Below are 21,909 nucleotides of genomic sequence, written 5' to 3' on the forward strand. Positions count from 1 at the left end.
GGCTGAATTGTCAGTTTTATAATACAGCTAAAATTAAGAAGAATCATTTTTCTATACGCATTCTGTATCAGTAGCATCCTCTCATATTTTAACTGTAATGATCTCTGTCCATTGCAAATTTTTGTGGAGGTTATTTCAGCTACATTTATTATAAATATTGGCTACAACACATTTAGTAAGAAAAATAATATGTGAAGATATGTGAACACTCATTTTTCATCCCTCCCCCTTTAACAGACTTGAAACATATAAAATGACAAACTTTCCTAATTTTTTCGATTCATGAATGAACTGTTTGATGAGGTTTAATACAATATGAGCCTAACTGCATCTTCCACTTGGAATAGTCACTTTTACCAATAGAAGAGAGCTTAAAATGTCCCATTCCACTTGGCAACAATTTACATCCATTTTGCACTGAGCAAATTTACAGTCTAAGAAAGTGGAGCTGTGCTAATGGAACTAAGTTTGAGTTTGTCCTCACCAAATTTAGAAATATAACTTAGAAAGCGACAAAAAAGATACGAGCAGTGTCATCTGCTCAATTATACAGGCTTACAGGCTAATGCTAAAAAGTAGTACCTGTATTGCATGACAGGACCTCAAGCCATTTCCATTTGTTGACTAATTCCTGCAATAAATTATGTTTTAAAGTGGGTTTTGTAAATTTCATTTCTCCACACAGTTTCATAAACAGTGCCTAGATGCCACCGTGCAAGTGAATCAATTGTAAAGGCAGCCATCATCGTAAAACCAAACCACAATAGAATATATTGTCCTTCAGAATGAAAACAAAACAAAACAAAAAAAAAAGCACAAAAAAAAGCACCAAATCCCGGTCATAATTAAATGCTCTGGATAAAGCACTTTAACCTGTCTTTTCTCATTCAGCCTGAGTACACCTACAGTAAGTTAAATGTCTTTAGAGATATAAAACAGAAACTAATGCAAATTAGGCTGTCCTAGAGACCCTGTGTCTGACCAGGTAACATAAAAACCTGTAGAACTGTTCACAAGAACACCACATAGCCATTTATTACCCAGCTGTTACAAACAGGATGTAAACCAAAAAAAACCTATAGCACCAACACAGCACTCATTTGATGGCTTCAGAATTCTCACTGTTATGTTAAAAAGAATTTCAGCATTAAATGCTGTTCTCTTAAGAAAATGTTGGTTTGGTTTTGTTTCACGGAATCCAAATACCCACCGGCCAAAAACCTCTCCCCTGCTATTTCTATTGCAGCATTAATTCAGACATGTAGTGATAGCACAAGGTAATACAATTAAAATTACAACCATTTAAAACCATAGAAAGATAGTTTTCCATTGATGTTAAATGAATCTTAGTAGGTAAATATTATAAAATCTATCACTGATGACTAGCAGAATAAATAGCTGTAACTCTTAATTTTGCATAAACACCACACCATTCCATGTATACTTGAGGCAAAATGCATTAATTTTAAATATTCGTTAACAGCAATATAAAAACCAATAAATACATTAAATGTACCCTTTCTGAAAATATTTATTTCTATGTTTATTTCACTTTAAGGAAAGAAAAACCTTGTTGATATTTCAAATTAATATGAAGATATGAGGATAGCATTTTTCATACATTATAACTCAGTACCATAATTGGTACCATATTTATACTTTTTTCATGCTGCTAGAGGAGCCATTGTCAGCCTAGTCTGTCACTCTTCAAATTAAATATGTTTAAAAAAAAAAAAACAAACACTAGTGTGACCCTCCACTTCTTTTGTTGGGTTTTTTTCCCTTTAAAAATGGTGTAGCTTTACAAAGTATATTCTTTGAAATAGAATGGTCCCTCTGGCCTAAATATCAAGACTGCTTAAAATTCTTTATCAAATTATATCTAAATACTGATGGTTGTACCCTAATAAACCAAAAAACCCAAACATTTTTGCTTTTAAAATATTTTGAAACAGTATCTAGTGCACATCAAAACTGGAAAATAGTCCTTGAGTCAGCCATTTAACAAACTGTAAGAATACAACAGGTAACGTAAATGAAAGCATCATGAGGCTTATAAAGCTTAAATACAAAGTACCGCACAATGCAAAAAAGTAGAGAAAAAAAAGGATTAAAATGGGATCTTAAGGCAGAGGAGGGATGTATCAAATGGAAGGAAGATATCAAGGAGGGAGAGATGTTAGCACAGACTGAGGAAAGGAAACAGAGGGACCACACTAAAGATCATAAAAAATGTTCAAAACAGAACAGTTTTGCAGCAGAAATTGACTATCTGAAACACTTTATACCTTGGTGCCCTCAACACTTCCCACAGTTAGGAGGCTCACAGCCAGACTGCCAGCATCTCTGCCTGGCAGGTTTCCCAGCTCTCTAGGTATCCAGGAAGCTGTTTCCCTAGAAATTCTGCCAGGAAAGCCAGAAAACCACCGAGTGCCTAGTGTCTGAAGGGTAGACTTTTCTGCTGCTGATACTCACAAGTTGCAATTTTTTTTCTCGTTTGTAGCTAGAGAGATACAACATCCTTTCTCAGTCCTCAGTTTCTTACATGTGAGGGACAGGCTTCTCCTGCATAATAGATACACTGTAATTTTCAACATCCCACTAACCCTTTTGTAAATTAGTTCCAACTTGAGTTCATTTTGTCCCATCATTTTGTCAAAAGCAGAAAGATGTAGTTTCTGCAGTACATTTTTATAGAAAATTAAATCTTCCTATCTGTAGTAAAAATACTTTATATATTATAATAAGGCACAGTCTTTACAGTAAATTAGTATCTTCTGTCAGATCAGAGAACGTAGCTGAGGGAAAAAGCACAAAAATACTTCTTTCAATCCATATTTCTGTGTGCTTGAAATTTTAACTAGTTTTCCACTTATCTCAATGGGCCTAAGACACTACCTTTTCTTAAGTCTTGTCTTGTTGTCAGACCAGCATGGTCACAGGAATACCATTACAATGTCCCAGTAATACATTTCTCCATGACCAAAAAATGAAGATTTGCAACCATCTTGGATCAACTACCATACACAGCAATTTATCTAAAAGTGCCACTAGTCCAAGGTTACACCACATCGTATTCTGCACTAGTGTATTTCATTCCTTTTACTACAGTCCATAACATCAAGTTTTCCAGTATAGTATTCAGATTTTTCTGCATTTTAGCAACAATTCCCAAATTTGATTTACTGAATTGACCCTATTAGTACTCATCTACTTCTTTTAACAAGGTTATTAGCAATAATACTAACAAGATTAGTCTCAAGACTGGTCCTAGACACACGGCTTTCACCTGAATACCTTCCCTCTCAGGACCCATCACAGTCACTCTGTTAGCTTATTAAAAAAGTAATATTGGTCATTTGAAGAAAACTGAACCTTTTGTGAATAGGGAGTACTGCTCTCAGCAACACACGTCCAAAAATTCAACTGGCCTTTGACCCCACAAAGTCAAGGGTTCCCTACAAATTTAATTCTTTCAGTCTCTTGACTTTCTCATTGTTCTCATCTTCAGCTGCCTCTTCACAGAACAGCAGAGCAGGGGTTTTTTAACACGTCTGTGCTACAAAGAAAGAGTAACTAGGTCATTTAGAAAACTAGTTTCATTTGGTTAATCCTTTTCCCCTAGCTTGTTGGTTTTTTTTCATTGTATTTTTATATCTGGTTTTAAGCTACTAAAGCTTCTCAGGAGTAGTCTTGGGTCGATGATCAGCAGTTTTAACTATTTCTCTTGCAATTGCTGTAAAGTCACAATTGTTTAAAGCACACCATAACCCTTATTCAAGTTATAAAATATGCAATTTTAAGCCTGCTACACATAAATGGTGTTATATGGCTATAGAAATAGTATTTAATATTTTTTTCTGAGATGTGTTATTGTTATTTCAGCATAATACAAATTATTATGAGATCTCACTAGTAAGCAAAAATCCCTGTGACAAGTATGGAACAAGTTAATTACTTTCTCTTAACTTTTTATATTCTTCTCAAGTAATGTTAGTAAAATTATGTACCGTGCATTACAAGAATGAAATTCACCTACTGAAAAAGTTTGCCGGCAGAAAAAGAGTGCACTTCACTCTTAGATTTAAGTATTTATCTATTATCTGACAGAATAGCCACATGCAGTATTTATTAATAAGTGACATCTCATTGGAAGCCTAAAAAATTAAAGATACTGCTTCTATGCATAACAAAAGGAAAAAAAAATCAAATTAAAGATTACTTACTTGATTAAGTATATCTTGTTTCTGTAATGCATGCAAGGAAAGAAAGAACACACATATTAGTGCAGTGTCATAACACTATGGCTCTGCTTTTTGTAATAGAATTATTCTTGTTGAAAGGTTAGTGATACGGGTGAACAAGTTTAAGATGTTAGATAGAATACCCCATTTTCTTGCATTAGCCCATGTGTCAAGAAAATGGCTCTAAATCAGCATTCTAGTCTTGATTAGAGTGCAAGCAAGTTGTTTTTAACCATGCAATGACAGATAACCAAGGAAAGAAAAAAAAAAAAAAAAAGCACACACATTTGTCTTTCATCCCTGTGTACTTCTTAAAAATTAAAAATTACTTCTTGACAAGAATAGTTGTTCATGAAACAACTTAATCAGAAGTGAATACAATGATAAATTCCATAAATGCATAAAGAACAAAAGGAGAGCTAAGGAGAATCTCCATCCTTTATCGGAAGTGGGAGGAAACACAGTGACAAAGAATGAGGAAAAGTCTGAGGTACTTAATGGCTTCTGCTTCTTTGCCTCAGTCTTTTCTAGCAAGACCTACTGCCCTTGGGGTACCCAGCCCCCTGAGCTGAAAGAGAAAGATGAAGAGCAGAATGAAGCCCTTGTAATCCATGGGGAAATGGTCAGCAACCTGCTACACCACTAAGACACACATGAGTCAATGGGACTGACTGGGATCCACCCGAAGATACTGAGGTGGAAGTGCTCACCAAGCCACTTTCAATTATTTATCAGCAGTCCTGACTAACCAGGGACTTCCCAGTTAGCAAATGTGACACCTGTCTTAAAGGACAACTGTAAGGAGAAGCTGGGGAACTACAGGCCTGTCAGCCTGACCTTAGTGCCAGGGTTATGGAGCAGATCATCCTGAGTGCCATCACATGGCATGTACACAATGACCAGGCCCAGCAAGCATGGGTTTATGAAAGGCAGGTCCTGCTTGACTAACCCGATCTCCTTCTACAACAAGGTGATCCACTTAGTGGATGAGGGAAAGGCTATGGATTTTGTTTACCTGGACTTTGGTAAAGCCTTTGACACTGCATTCTCCCAAAGAAACTGGCTGCTCATGGGCTGGATCGCTGTACTCTCCACTGGATAAAAAGCTGGCTGCATGGCCAGGCCCAAAAAATTGTGGTAAATGGAGCTAAATCCAGTTGGTGGCTGGTCACAGGTGGCCTTCCTCAGGGCTCAGTATTGAGGCCAGTTCTGTTTAGTACCTCTATCGGCGATCTGGATGAGGGGATCCAGTGGACCCTCAGTAAGTTTGCAGATGACACCAAGTTAGGCAGAAATGTTGATCTGCTTGAGGCTAGGAAGGTTCTGCAGAGGGATCTGAACAGGTTGGATCCATGGGCCAAAGCCAACTGTATGAGAATCAAGAAGACTAAGTGCTGGGTCCTGCACTTGGTCACAACAGGCTTGGGGAAGAGTGGCTGGAAAGCTGCCCAGTGGAAAAGGACATGAAGGTGGTCGGCAACAGCCAGATGAATGGGATCCAACAATGTGCCCACTTGGCCAAGAAGGCCACCATCATCCTGGCTTATATCAGAAAAAGTGTGGCCAGTAGGACTAGGGAAGTGATCGTCCCCCTGTACTCGGCACTGGTGAGGCCACACCTTGAATACTGTGTTCAGTTTTGGGCCCCTCACTACCAGAAAGACACTGAGGTGCTGGAGCCTGTCCGGAGGAGGGCAATGAAGCTGGTGAAGGGTCTAGAGAAAAAGTCTATGAGGAGCAGTTGAAGGAATTGGGGTTGTTTAGTCTGGAGAAGAGGAGGTTGAGGGGAGGCCTTATCACTCTCTAAAACTGCCTGAAAGGAGGCTGTAGAGAGGTGGGTGTCAGCAATTTTTCCCCAAGTAGCAAGCAACAGAACAAGAGGAAATGGCCTAAGTTGTGCCAAGGGAGGTTTAAATTAGATATTAGGAAAAAATTCCTTCACTGAAAGGGTTGTCAAGCATCAGAACAGGCCACCCAGGGAAGTGGTTGAGTCACCATCCCTTCAGGTATTGAAGAGACATGTAGATGAAGCACTTAGGGACATGGTTTGGTAGTGGACTTGGCAGTGTTAGGTTCGTGGTTGGACTCTATGATCTAAGGGTCTTTATCCAACCTAAATAACTCTATGATTCTATAAACACTAGCAAACACTGTTGTAGAAGTCACCATTATATGCTGGTTTAGTTTCTAATAATTTTTACTCCTTTTAATAAAGGTGCTGTATTAATTTTCTACCTCAATCACAAACTGCTATCACGACTTCTCAGTAAGGGGGTACTATCTTCAAATTACAGTTGAATTCTCTGCATACATTACACTGTGCCAGAGTTTGATAGGGTTACCAGACATATCTTTGAAACATCACAGATTTAAGTTAAAAAAACCAAAAAAACAAAACACTAAGACCTCTGGAAATCAGAAGGACCCTGGAGAAAGCCTCTTCAAAGTATCTGCACTACTTCCAAAACCGGAAAAATCTTTTGGAGTAGGCAGACGACTGCAACATTCTGCCAGACTTGGGACTTCACCACTCTGGGCAGATCAGATCATGGAATGTACCTAGTGTCATGCACTCATTGTCATAACCTTCCTGGAAATTTTTGTTTTCCTGGTCTTTCTGCATATGCACGTTTATTCTTCTCATCCACATCCAAGCTGTGGAATTCTGGACCACTCGAGCACTGCTCTGCTCCACATGCAGACTCAAGCTGCACCCTGACTGCTTGTCTGGCTGAGATTCCTTCAGGCACCTTCCACTCTCACTCTTCATGCACTGATTAACTCCAAAAGCTCTAGATAGCAAGTAGGTAAGCAGGTAAACAAGAAATTATGATGCACTCCAACAGATTCCTCAAAAAGGATGACAACACTAGGACTACAAGCACACAATACTTGTGTGTGTACTTCCTGCCCATTTAGATACAATCTTTAGCTCCACCTGCTTTCCTAATCCTTGCTAGCCTATTCAGCACTCCTCTCAAAGTGAAATGGCTGAAATTAATTAATTGAAATAAATTTCAAATTATGAAAAGACTATTTATAAATCACAGCTGTCCAGGAGGCTGATCTTAACATACCTATGTGTCTTATATCAGGTAAAAAAAATATTCTTAATTTCATATTTGACATTGACTTAGAGAAGAAGGTGGAAGGGCAAAGGTTCAGTAGCATTTGTAGTTGTTTAGTCACCTCCCTCACACTGAAAGCAGTAAGTAAAATCTCCATAAATAAACTCCTTATGCTGGATGACCTGATAATCTGATACATCATTTCCACTAAGCCCAAAAACCACTCACTCAACAAGATATAAGATAATGGAAAAACAAACCAGATTACTTCAGGTAACAAGCTTCAAATACCAATAGCTTTTCTTTTTCTATTTGCATCCCTTTAAATCAGCTTGTGACAAAAAACTGCAGTATAGATGCAACGGAGTGAAATAAATTCCTGAACCCTTTAAGCAGGGAGAAGCTTGAAACAGAAATTTCTTAAGGCTTTTTCTTAAGTACATAAATATATCGTACCAATAAATCTGCCATAGCTCTATGCCCCACGTTTATTGGTAAAAAACTGGCACCACATTTTAGTAGAATTTTTACAAGACTCGAAAAATACTTGGAGTGCTTATGAGATAATTATCTAGGAAATAAAGAGCTGAAATGAAAACATGATGGTATCCTCTGCAAAACACAACAGAAGTGCTGTCTATAATATGTGGAAGTAAAAAGCTGCACTATAATTTCAGCTGGATCAGTCAATTTTTGTCATCTCATTTACAGATAATAATGAATTACTTAAATAGTACATCCAGCTCACGGAATCCTCATCCAACCTAATACAACCAACTCGCAATACATTCTGTAAAGAATTCATCCACATAGCCGGTTGGATACAGGCCAAATATACACACATGCCTGTGCAAAGGCAGTTCTGTCTGAACTTGGAATACTCACTCAACTGCAGAGTAAATTTCAGCCACTTTGCTGCTACGTTCAGCAGCTTATGCCATGAAACTTGAGCTAATAAATCCTACTAGAGCCAAAGTAGCTTCACTGCTAGCTGTGTTTTCCTTATGTTGCACTCCTAAAGTCTAAGTGCTAAAAGTACAAAAGCTGTCAAGGGTTAGCCTGGATGCAACGCTGACCCAGTAGTAGTGAATAGCTTGATCCCTGCTGAAGACACTGAAGGCACCACTGGGTGTTTGACTTGCATTCATTCCTCCCCTTCCATCCTGCTCACTGGCTTGCGTACTCTGCTACTCTAAACTCCCTGGACACTTCAGTACATTGGCAGGATTCTGCAAAGAAATTGCTGTGAAATTAAGAACTCTGAGTCACAGACTCAGGACCAATTCTGTTTATTAATTCCAGCTTATACAAATTCTGCCAAATCACCTGGCTTCAGTCAAAGCAGGTTTCCCAGGTGCCCACAATGATCACTTTTTGCCATGACTCAGCCTCCATGTACCCCCAGATTGGAGGAAGTACTTTAAAAGACTAATCTCACAACTTTAAATACTGATTTCTTTATATACAGACTGATAATTTGATCATGTGTTACTTGCACAGTAACATGTTACTTAGTATGCATAAAATACACAATTATTTTGTACTTTAGAAGGTTACACTTCACATAACTGAAAATGTTACATTATGACTGAAAATAAGTGAAGAATTTCAAGAAAAAAGTGAGTAAAGACCATTTTATCACATGCACTAAAAGCACAAAGAAAATTGCAAAGTTGAGTAAAAAAACAAACAAAAAAAAGCAAGTGCTGAGAGTTCACTCTTTTCTAAAAAAAACCAAACAAACAAAACAACCAACCAAAGACACATCTACATTCTAACAAAAATCAATTAAGGGAGGTCCTGTAGTACAGCCTATGTTACATTGAAGAATAAATTAGATGATCACAGCATTCCCATCCTTTTACATTCTATGATTCTGTTTACCTAAAATAATGGAGATCTAAGATGATCATTTACAAGATCAGCTTATACTATTGTAATGAATTTTGAAATATTTTCCTCAGAAACTGACCAAAATGACCAACATTATGCTTTGCAATGTTCGAAGTGAAAAATATTTTTTTCAATACTTCATGAGTTGTAACTACCTTGCTTGACAATAATTCTTGTCTTTTACATACTGAAATGTAAGATCAATTAATTTTCATAATGGTTAGCACATTTTTCTATCCTGAATTCCACATAACAGAAGCACAGTTAGAAACATTACTAAACCAGGTTTTTATTTAGCTGCATGATGAGTCACACTATTACAATGTGTTAAGCAGATACAAATTGCAATTGAGGATAAAAAATGAAAACAACCTGGCTTTTTCTCCTAACCAAACCGGAATACTCTGTTTACTAGTGAATCTGTATTAACAATGCACACACACTTTTTTTCAGCTGAATTCTTTATTTCATAACATCAGAAAAAATATCTTCTTTATTAACGAAGATCCCACTACCAGAAACACCACCGAAGAAACAGAATTTAAGAAGAAATCTGAACACATTTTACTTTTCTAACTTTTGAAATTATGCTTAACATAACCCAACCATCTTGATAAAAGACTTGGGAAGCACATTAACCTTACCATAAGGGTGTTGGGGTTTTTTCTTGTGTGTGTGTGTTTGTCTGTGTGCTGGTTTTGTCTGGGATAGAATTAATTTTCTTGTAGTAGCTAGTATGGGCTAAATTTTGGATTTCTGCTGAAAACAGCATTGATAACTCAGGGGTGTTTCAGTTACTGCTGAACAGAGTCAAGGTCCTTTCTGCTCCTCACGCCACCCTACCAGCGAGAAGGCTAGGGGTGCACAAGAAGTTGGGAGGCAACACAGTCAGAACAGCTGACCCCAATGGACTAAAGGGATATCCCATACCATATGACGTCATGCTTAGCATATGAAGCTGGGGGAAGGAGGGGGAAGGGAGGGTGACATCGGGAGTGACAGCGTTTGTTTCCTAAGTAACTGATACACATGATGGAGCCCTGCTTTCCTGGAGATGGTTGAACACCTGCCTGCCAATGGAAGTAGCGAATTAATTCCTTGTTTTACTTTGCTTGTGTGCACGGCTTTTGCTTTACCTATTACCGTCTTTATCTCAACCCATGACTTATCTCACTTCTACCCTTCCAATTCTCTCCCTCAGCCCACCAGGGGTGAGTAAGCAAGTGGCTGTGTGGTGCTGTCACCCGCTGGGGTAAAACTACGACAGTCTGGTTAAATCTTAGAAGGTGTGGTTTTATTTAAAATATTAAGCAGGTCTATATAATGTGATGTTTATAAACTTTTAGTTCTTCAAAATATTCATATTTTTGTTTTCAAAGCTGTTTCAAATACCCCAAACATCTGATTTATAAATAATATTCTATTTGAAATGCTTATATTTGCTACATCTGTAAATATTCCTCCCCACCATTTCTGACCATTGAAGAAAGAAGAAGAATTACCCCTTCAGGATTATATTTTGCTAACACACCACTGCCATGGAATTCTTCTAAGACATCCTTAATTTTCTTGGTGGAATCTGGATAAAGAATAAAGAGAGAGAAAATGAAAACAGAAAACTGATTTACATAATATGAACTGTAATTAAAAACAACCAAAACTGCTAATAGTTTTTCTCAATCCACATTTGTAATTTTCTCTAGTTGTATGAGAGCTGTGGGCCCAAAGAAAGTGAGAACATACCATACCATCTTACCAAACGCTGTAAAAATCAGCAATTAAAAAAAAAAAACACTAAGAAACAAACACCCTTTGACCCAATCCTTAACTATAGTTAAGTAGCATATTTCTGAAGGAGTTGTTTGCAAAGATTATTTCAAATCACTTTTCTTGTCCTTGAAACCTGAGTCACCTACAGAATACGGTCATTCCCAACAGCACTATTAAATCTCCTCTGGCACAGCTGTCAGGGAGAATAGGAACTGTCAGAGGAGCCAGGTAATATCAAGATAAAGGGGAAACTCAAAGAAAAAAAATCTTTTTCTGCAGTCACATCACAGAAAACATATGTTGCTATCAAAATCTCAACTTTGGCAGATGTCTTAAAATATTCTAACTACTGTCAGCTACTTCAGGATTCAGGACAACTTTTTTTCTAACAGAATTGTGCAAAATCCCTGCATTTCAGAAGCACATACATCTAACCTTTCCAATTTGTTTTCAGTTGTCTACATGTAGAATAACAAAACAGTTATTTCAATAAGTAGTGACTGCATAAAACCCTTGAACTCAGATTCGGTTAGTATACATGATGCACATAACCAACTTTTTCCACTTTAAACATCTCAGCAATACAATAACAATAATTGTAACTTTTTTCTTTAAAAAAACCAGTACTTAAGTGCATAATGGACAAATGTACATAACGGCCACAACACTGAAGTAAACCATGAACTAGTAACAAGTAACAGATGCATTACAGGAACAAACAGGTAAACTTAATGGCTGCACGTTATTTTTCACATCAAAACCTGGAAGGTTTGGTTGCTTCTCCCTGAAATTAGTTCTGTTCTTGGTGCACTCTTTGCTTCTTCTTTGAGAGAAGCAAAGAGTGCACCAAGAACAGAACTATCACATGAGCAATTAGTTAGACACTTAAAATTATAAACATTAGGACCTAGTCTTACTAATTTTTTAATTATATCAACAAAATACAGCATCATAATAGTTCTGAAAAGTTAAAGAAATTCAGCACATTAAACCTGACTCTAAAAAGAACATTCAGTAAATTGTGTGACGTGGAAAGAGAAAATGTAGCAGCAAAGGATTTGAAAATATTTTTATAATAGTTTCTAACAGTTATGTAAAACAGGGCATACCACTAAAATTCAGTTTTAAGAGGTGCTGGAGTTGGTTCCCTCCTGCCCATACACAGTTTACATCGTAATAAGAATGGCTTTTCCCAATGTTTATCATTGTATGAAATTTTCTTAAATAAAAACACCCAAGACTATGCGTGGCCTCAATAAAAATTTATTTGCACTAATATGTCTGATGTATTTCAATGTTTCTGTCAACTGTAAGTAACAGAGTTTAGCTGGTCTCCTGGGCAGACACAGCAAATTAATTACTTGATAAAGTCATCTATAGTCTTATTGCTGTGTCATTTGAAATACAGCAAATAATTACAACTTTATGTGAAAAAAGACAAATTATATAAAAAGAATAAATCTATATTTTTAAAAAGAAAATTTTAGTAAGAGTTGTAATTAGAAGCTGATGAGTTAGATACTTACTGATTAAGACAAGTAAACAAATGGATAACTGACAAAAGTTTCTTTTTTCTTGGTCTCTATTATTTCAATACATTTTTCAGTAGTCATATACATGGTATTATGATAATGAAATCAATAACTATGAAAGTGGCAGTGTGAGATGAGCAGATGCATGACAGAGGTGACTGGACCTCATCTTAAAAAAAAAGATTTTTCTGAACTCTGGAGGAAAGAGGTTAAACACACATCAAAAAGACAGAAAGGTCTCCTCACAGACCTTTTATTATCTGAAAAAAACACCAACTAACTAACTAAAATAGAAATGACCCACTTTCTAGTGGCTTTAAAAGTGTCTTGATGTTTTCTCCCAGCAATGACCGTGCTTCTTTCATTTCATATTTCACCAGATAAAGTCTATTCATCTTTAAATGAGGTTTATGTCTATGCAACTATGATTAAAACCAAAAACCTGTGTTATGTTACTTACTAAAAATAAATAAATTTACTATCTACTTGGTATGTATTTACTTAGTCAAGTATCATTAAGATAGTAAATTAGATCAAAAAATAGCTGTATTCCAGCAACAACACAACTATTCACTTTTTCTGTGCATGAGCTTAAAAAGCAGTTGCACCCAAAAACCATGGCTAATTCCATGCTCAAAATAACTGTCAAGAAAAAAGGGTCTGTGGATGTACATTTTGCTTTAGTTGTCCCAGAAAGACTCTTCAAGAGATTTCCACATTCTGGACAGGAGCTGCATTTATTACGAGAACCATGACATACATTTCACAGCCAAGGCAGAACCATTTTTCACAATCTTTTGTTCACAGTCATTCAATCATTTTTTCAGTTCATGTGACAGTATCCAAACTAACATGAATAGAGATCTTTCAAAATGCTCAAAATAACGTATCGATATTTTCACAGTCAAACACCAACTGACAATCTCCTGCATGCATACTCTTCAGCAGTGCTGACATTCCTCAGAAAAATCAATTCTTCCTCAGCCTCTAGTAGGCAAACTAGTATTAGGAACATGTTCCATCTTTAATAAGTTCACCTAAAAGGATATGAAGAATAAGGTAATTTTCAAGTTTTAGTCTTACGTGGGGATCACATAAAAGAGAAACCAAAAAACAAGGAAAAAAGAAAAAGGAGAAAAAATACAAAACAAATACAGGAGACATCTTGGAAAGCTCTATGCCTATAAAAATGAGAATTTTTTATTGGAGTTTCTCAATTCTACTTTGAAAAAAAAGAGTCAAGTACATGCTTTCTGTCAGAAACAGATAAAAATTTCCAGAAAATACACACAGAATAACTAGACATTTTCCTAACTTTTTTTTCCTGAGTTTGCTAGCTAGGAAATAACAATGTTATGGGTTCCATTACAGTTTATTTAGTCTGATCCAAATAATCTACATACTCACTGGAAAATGATGGTGTAAACACAAGCGTCAAACAAGAACAGAACCTGTGTTCTTGCTGTTACCTACAAGTACAGATGTTTTGCATAACTTAGCAACTTACCACCTTGTAAGCAGTCTCAATAAATTCATAAGCACCACTCCAGTTAAAACTCAAATACGGTCTTAAACTCTGTTTATTACCCTTATCTGTTTTTTACATCAAGGACAAAACCCTTCTTTGTTGAAGTCTCTGTATTCCAAGCTCTCCTCAAGAGAGACAGTTTCTAAATGTGTGTAGATATAACACATAGACTCTGCAGTGCTTAAATTCCATCTTATCTGCAAAGGTATAGCTGGCACAGTACAAATTTCATATAGCTTTAAATATGCAGTTTGTTTCATGAAACATCTCTTTTTTATTTTAATCTCACAATTTTATTATTTTTATTACCCACTAGCCCAGTGCTTTGAGTGTTCACTCAAAATGTAGAAGACCTTCAATTCTTTCCTCTGCCTGAATGGATTTAAACCATTATCGTTCAGCCTGTCTTCTCTTGCAAGTTGATAGAATGCAGTAGTGTTCATTTAGCCAAAGAGGTGCAGGAGAAAAAGGGAAAGTGTGGCGCAGGAATCAGAGCTTTCTTTGGATGAGGTGACACTTGGTTTCCTGCCTCATGGTCCGGTGAGATCGGGGCAGAACAAACAGGCTAGGCATGGCGTGGAAGACTGCTAACTGAAAAGCTATTACTTTTCAGTTATATATATATATATGTATATATATGCAGTTATATGATTTATATTATCTATATAAATATATATATTCAGTTATAATGCTGCAGAAATCCTACTTTAAAATAAAAACTCCAAAACAATAGATATACAGAGGAGACTTGGGCTAGTGTATTGTTTCAGAATAAAGGCAAAACAATTAAAATAACACCACTAAAAATAAGAAACCCGCAAATGTAATGTTAAAAATGTCAAAGCATCTGATTTTTCCTTAACTGTGCTTCAGTGCTAACAAAGATGCTTTTTGTAACCAAAGACAAATTTACATACTAAGTTCAAAACTGCTGAAGATTTAGCCCACATTAAAAAATATTATTTGTTTTTTAAAATAACTCAACTTTAGATGATGGAGCACTCAGCTGAGATGGGAATTTGGTGTACCATTTCTCCCATAAACAGAAAAAACAAAACATAAGAAAAGCTCGCCTGGATTGCACGCTTTGTCTACATTTTTGGCCCATCCTCCCAGAAAAATCCTTGAATTTTTTTTTTTTTTCTTAAAAAAAAAAAAGACAGGCTTATGAGACAACATATATAAAACTCAGCATAAATCACATGCTATGTAATGAAAACAGTTCTACAATTTAAAAGTAAATCAGCACTAGAAAACAATGACTGGAATATAAATATTTCCCTTATAAATCCAGATACATTTTTCAGCCTCAATAGACATTCATAATCACCTGCATACTTATTAAATTGTAACTAATTTTAACACCTACAATAAAAAGTAGAGTAATAAACACTTTCTACCTCTAGATCCCTTTTATAAACTTTATACAATATGAAAAATATCACAGGCATTCAAAACCCCACCATTGTCAAGTTCAGAATTTATATATAGAAGCTGCAGAGAGATTTTCTATACATCATATGATCAAGAAAAAAAAGGTTACAACTTTCAATAAACAATTTTCTGCATGCCAACAAAGCCTAGCTCAAACTTGAAAGCCCTGCTTGATAGATAAGCCAATGAAAAGCATGGGGAAAAAACCCAGCATCTGTTGAGGTTGCAGTTTTCATATGGATTCTTAATCTTCTCTGGACTTTTCTTTCTTTTGTGGATGCAACCATCTAAAAATATATGTGTGTGTGTTTATATGTATATATAAAAAAATTCATACACATAGCTTTTTTTCCTTTTGCATAGTTTATTTTATTCAGAGAACTGGATAATGGTTTTGCTCAAGCTATAGCTATGCTTGATCTAAGTTTTACTGGTCTAGAAATACCAGTATGTTAAAAAGGCTGAGCCTGCCAACAAACCTGTATGCAGCTCGAAAGGGTAAAAACTGTTCACCTTCCAACAAAAAAGTTCTTCCAGTAAAACATCGTTTACCTAGCATGACTCAGTCTTTCAGCTTTATCTGTGTTGGTAAGAGATCCCGGATGGTTGACATGAACCAGTGGTAGGCAGTAGCTGACACGTCCTATGCTTCCCATACATATGCAGGCTTACTGGCAAAGATCTTTTAATATAGGTCACACTTTGGTTTTGGTTTGTGACTTATGAGGGGTCTTTTCATGTAAATTTCACAAAAGAAACAAACATTTGAAACCTTAAGTGGGATAAGCACTCTATTTTGGTTTTCTTGTAAGTAGAATTTAAAACCTATTGTGGTCTTTAAAAGAGCGGCCAGGCTGGAAAGGCAACCACTGTCCAGTGGCTCCCTGAAACTAAAGAATTTGAGTGACTACACCCTCCAGCAAATCATATTCCCATCAAGTTCTGTGACGATTAGAAAAAAGCCTCTTAGAAACACAGGCAGAATTGGATGCTGCTGCTTAAATAAATAGGGTGGCAAGTGACTTCTGCAACAGAGAATGGAGGAGGCAGAAGAGGCAGGTGAGGGAGGTGGGAACAGTAGCTACTGCTGCAGAGGACAACTTCTTCCTTCTGATGCCTGATCCAGGAGTTGCCTTTTCCACCCATCCTCCCTGCTGTGGCCCAACATCACAAGGAAGAAGATTGATCCATTTTACCCATTGTTACACACTAGACAATCAAGGAATTGTTTGTGAAAGAAAACCAATACTGACTGCATGTGCCAGCACATCTTTAGTCCACATTAATAAAAAATGACCACCAAATCCCACCTCCCTACACCAGATGTTCAAATTAAAGTATACAGCAAACAGCAGCGACTTTGGGGAGGAGTAGGGGGAGGCTTAATTATTGTCTGCTAGTGGGATAAGCTTTGAAAGGAAGTAGTAAGTAAAGGACAAAAATGTACTCCAGGACTTGAAAGGAACTGCAAGTAATTCCTGTGTATATTAAAAACATTTTGAGGCAAAAAAGAACTCATCTTACCTTTGAAAATAACTACAGGTAACAACTTCTTTCCAACTCCTTTGTCTCCCATCATTCAGAAAATTAAGGCTGAAACAATTTGAAAGATCCAAGGTTCAGGGTTTCAGGGTGCTGCATGGCTGGTGGCCCCCCTGGGGCCAGGGCCCTGTGGCTGCCCCAGGGACTGTGACACTCCAGCAGCAGGCAGCCCGGGGGGCAGCCCCAAGCCTGGGCACCCCCGAGGCTGGTAGCCCAGGGGCAGGCACGACTCTGGGGAGCTGGAGATCAGCCTTGCCATGGTGTTGCCAGGGCAGGGCTGGCTGCCCCCAGGGGGCTGGCATGGGGTCCTGGGCCACAGGCAGGGTCTGGGAGCTCTGAGGAAAGCTGGGCAGGGACTGTCAGGCCTGGAGGCAGCATTTCCTCATCCTAAATTCATGAGGCCAGAAAACCATGATACTACACCTCAATTTAATACTCAGCTTCAAAATGTGCTATTTGTGCACATAGTTAACATGCCATACTTCAGAAACAGCTTGCTCTGAGTCCAAGAAGGAGGAGACACCCTGGGAGACCTTCCAGCCCACAGATCCCATCACCCTGTTTGAGCCTGAAAACTAATACAAACCTTCAGCAAGCAACTTTGGGGCTTCATCTTTCCCTTTCTCATTTCCTGCTTGTTTATAGCTGGTCACAATATCTGATACTGGCTGCCAGCTCATAACCTTTCCAGTTAGAATGATGGTGAAACCATTCTCTATTAAATTAAGTAATGCTGCTGACGTGTTTCACCTCAAACACTAACTTTAAGCGCAAGCTTTATAACAGCTAAGAATCAAATCAGTTTGGTTTGAAATTTAGCATGTATTATTTCTGATTTTAAACAGAAATGGGGAAATAGCTTTATGAGTTGAGAATATTTGTACCAGTTTTGACATCTACATTTTAAAAAATAGTCTAGCTTGCTTGTTTCTATTTTCCCCAAAATTATTCTTTATAATTTTTAATATGTATACTTTGAACTCATTTAACTTAAATTACGGCTTACTAATTATCGAATATGAAGTATATATTCTTACATACATATGTACTTAAACATAGGTCTATTAGAAAAAATTAAATAAGTTTTTCAGTTGTTATAAAAACAAGTACCTCAAAGAAGTGAAGTAAGAATGGCACAAAATTGCTCACATGTCTAAAATTAAATATTTTGCATACTCTGTGTCAGAAATTAGACATATTCTGAAACATTTTGACTAACATGGAAATAGATACCCATTAATATTTTATAGAAGTCCACAAAACAAGAAATATAAAAAACTGAGAAAGTAAAATTAAGGTAGCATTACTATGTAACCTTTCCAAGCCTCTACAAATAGGCCTAAGATACTTTATTTCTGCCTAACACATTAGTCTTATTCCTGACCTTTTTTCTATTAGCAAACTTTAGCTCCCCCACCTATTCCTTCAACAGGTGCTTACTAAAAAGTGGTACACAAGTTACTCATATTTCCACATATACTCCAAATATAAAATTGCCAAAGGGTTATGCAATACCAAGGCATACAAAGATATTAAAACTTGTGGGTTTGAATTTACATTACCACTTATAATTATCACACATCATATGAAATACAGTAACTGTGCAATGGGACACTGTCTGTGAAGTAGTTTAAGCTAACACATTTCACCTGTTTGCCATGAGGGCAAGTCAAAATTGCTAACATATTTTACCAAGGTACTATGGCTTCTTTTGATTGCCTGCCTTTATTTTAAAACACTTGGGGGAAGCTGCTCAGATGATGTAAGTTGCCCTGTGCACTTGGGTGTTTGTTTGTCTTCCCTGTTCCCCCCATTTCTTTATGAGTGGACTGCCTTAAAGCCTCTGTTTTATCGCAAGGCAATATCAAAGCAAGATCTTGTTCTTCTGTTCTTCTAGGCATCGCAGACATCTTGAAATGGATTTGTACTCTTCTTGAAGAAGATTTAATGCTTACTTTCTTTTCTTTTCTTTTCTCCATTTTGCTTTATAATGTTTCTTGCTTCCAAAGTATCACATTTATTTGACTTCTCCCCTTAAAAAGGGGAACCTTTAAAGGTTTATGCAGTGACAGCTCTTGACATGCTATGTACTAAAACTGTATTTCAGAGATGAAATTTTAGCTCTTAACCCTGGAGGCAAAAATTCTTCTGACTTCTACATAAGGCAATTTGCTTAACATACAATAATTTGTTATCTTATGAATAAAGGAATATAAATGTTTGAGGAATTATTTTTAAAACTAAAAATCCAACTCATTTGGTTTTAGTCTCATGGTTTCTGATCTATTAAGACATGTCTTTCTTCCATTTATAGATGCATTTTCTGTTGCAAATTAATAAAATCTGCACTTCTTGCAGTCATGACTATTATAGTTTATCTTAGAAACCAAGGCTTTAAAGTCAAATACTTATCTATGCCTTAAAACTAAAAGAATTACCAACATGAGTACACATTGCTCTGGTTCTTGAACTCCAAATGATGAAGGTTCCTACACTTGCTGAAGATATGTACTAGTAATGAACTGTTTTGCTTATTGTGGCCGTATGCAGTACATACTGCTTATGATAAGCTGTATTACCTGTCTGTTCTAAATAAGATTCCTCAACTTTTGTTCTTTGTGATCACATGCTTTGTATAGTAGTGAAGAGCAGCTGAAAAAGTGTTCATTAGAGCCTGTTCTCCCCAGACTCAGAGAAACAAGCCTTGACAAGTCTATCAGAAGTTTTTGAATGCTTAGCAGCAATCAAAATATTAAAGAATTCTATCACTCACTGTAATACTCCTATTGTATACTGTTATTTTTGCATGCCCAAAATTCTCTGTTGTCTGACTAGATCTGGATGTGGAGATGCCTCATGATACAGTTATATATACAGTGTACACATACATACATACAATGTTGCCAAGAATGTTGCCAAGCCCTTGCATTTTAGATTATATATACATGCACATATACATACATGTTTAATTTGGTGAATTCAGATGAAGTTTTGAAATGAATTGGATATTGCCTGAGCTAACCTACCAATTCTCAAAAAAAAATAATCAGCTTAAGGTGGCCGTATACAGTCTGTGGAAGGGAAAGAGAAAAAGTCTCCTCTGCATACTATATATCTTTGGACACATACACAGATTTGGCCACTTGGGGCATTACATCATACTTTTTATCTGGTAAAATTGTGCTCCAGTTTACAAAATAAGAAACTGCCTGAAGCTTCATGACTCAATACTCCTGATTAAAAAAAAAATAATTAAGATCATTCTTGCTTATATAAAGCCTTTTCAATTTCTGTTTCCATTGTAGAGGGTGTTTAAGTTTGTGTGTTGAAAGTGTTGATACTGCAACAGCAGTTCTAATTTTCCACCATTTCTGCTGAGAATCTTGTCATAATTCTATTTCGTATACAATCTTTGAGTACTTACAGTATTACAGGTGTTAAGCCTGGAAAACATTAATATTATAGAAAGTTTAAAGTTATTCACTGAAAAATTAACAGCTGTGTTGACCATAGGAATGAAGCAGACATCTGCCTAGGAGCCACAGCCTCCCAGCCACTGCTTAATTATAAAGGCACAGTCTGATGCTGAGATTGTTTCTACTGCAGTATTTACACATACAGCTACCATATAAGGGTACTGAAAAAGCACAGTGCTAAATAGATAGAATCAAAAAATAAAACAAAACAAAAACAAAAAGGCTACAGCTGAACAATACAAATCAAAACTCTCAATTCCGCTTCAAGATCTAACCCTGGGAATAATATTGTTCTACTAATGCCTGGGAATTCGAAGTTTAATGAAACAAGGGACCGATAAGAGGCTACTAGTTTGTTTTTATTGTATATTAGGAAGATTGGGAGTTTTTGTATTTCCATTACTAAAGAAAAACAATTCAGTATTTAATATTATACATTCACACCTTTTTATCTTAACAATTGCCATGGCAAACCTATTCTAGAAAGTCTGCTTTGTATTCATTACTCTCTGAAACAAATGTTTCAAGTACTACTTCCACACATCTATCTTCTAGCTGTGGAGTTCAAAATTTTAAAAAAATTCTGTTTCCAACTAAGCCAGCTCTGTGTCCAAGTTCAGTACAATTAAACAGGTCTTTTACAGCATTGCTATATCAAGTCTTTATTATGTCAGCATTAAATACTTTCTCCTATTAATTTTCTTTATCTCATTAATTTCTTAATACACTTTACGACAATATTAACCACAATAGACAACACTTGAGAAACAGAGAGTACAGGAGAGAGGTACTATGTATGGACATCAAGCAAAGGAAAGCTCTCAAGATCCATACACACTCCTGGAGAGCTGTGTTCTACTGATCATTGCTTGATGCATTTCCAATCCCTTCTCTTTCACTACAAATACATTAGAGCTGAATTCTTTATCTGCCTTAGTTCAAAGGGATTTAATCTTCCACCTTTCCAATTTAATATCAAAGCTGGAAAAGATAATTCTTTGCTTATTCCAGAACTCTACGGAGACAGCAAGCAAGAATAAACTTTATAATATAGTCCATTGATAAAGGCAGAATTAAACCCTACTACCAGGACTATTTGTAACTTTATCCAATGACATTTTAATGTTAAAAAACCACCAGTCCTCAGAGAGGTGCACTCTGAAGACGACAGCATTTTCATGGGAACTCACCTGGCAAGTTAATAACGTTATTCAGATAAGTAGCTCCCTCAAACAGGTTTAAAGAGCTCTCTAATCATCCTAAACAATTATCTACTTCACAATATAATTTAAGCAGTTTAATACACTTGGGTTAGTTGCCCTCCAGAGGCTTAGAAGCCAAAGCCCATTTGCTCTCTTAAGCTTTATTTCTTTCTCTGTTAGCACTTTCTCGAATTCCCTAATCAACTAATAAAACAAACAA

General features: G+C 36.5%; 1 protein-coding gene across 2 annotated transcripts in view; it reads right to left on the reverse strand.

Moving 5' to 3' along the window:
* Positions 1-21,909, reverse strand: part of DGKB (diacylglycerol kinase beta) — a 363,946-nt gene that overhangs the window by 287,941 nt on the left and 54,096 nt on the right. Inside the window, exons 3-4 of one of the 2 annotated variants that reach the window (XM_055710144.1) lie at positions 10,708-10,784; positions 4,227-4,247 (exon numbers count right to left, since the gene is read on the reverse strand). In XM_055710144.1, the coding sequence (XP_055566119.1) occupies positions 4,227-4,247; positions 10,708-10,784 (98 nt within the window). The remainder of the gene's footprint in view (positions 1-4,226; positions 4,248-10,707; positions 10,785-21,909) is intronic. The other variant, XM_055710145.1, reaches the window with a different exon arrangement.

This window comes from Falco cherrug, chromosome 4, assembly GCF_023634085.1.
Source record: "Falco cherrug isolate bFalChe1 chromosome 4, bFalChe1.pri, whole genome shotgun sequence".
NCBI classification, from domain to species: domain Eukaryota; kingdom Metazoa; phylum Chordata; class Aves; order Falconiformes; family Falconidae; genus Falco; species Falco cherrug.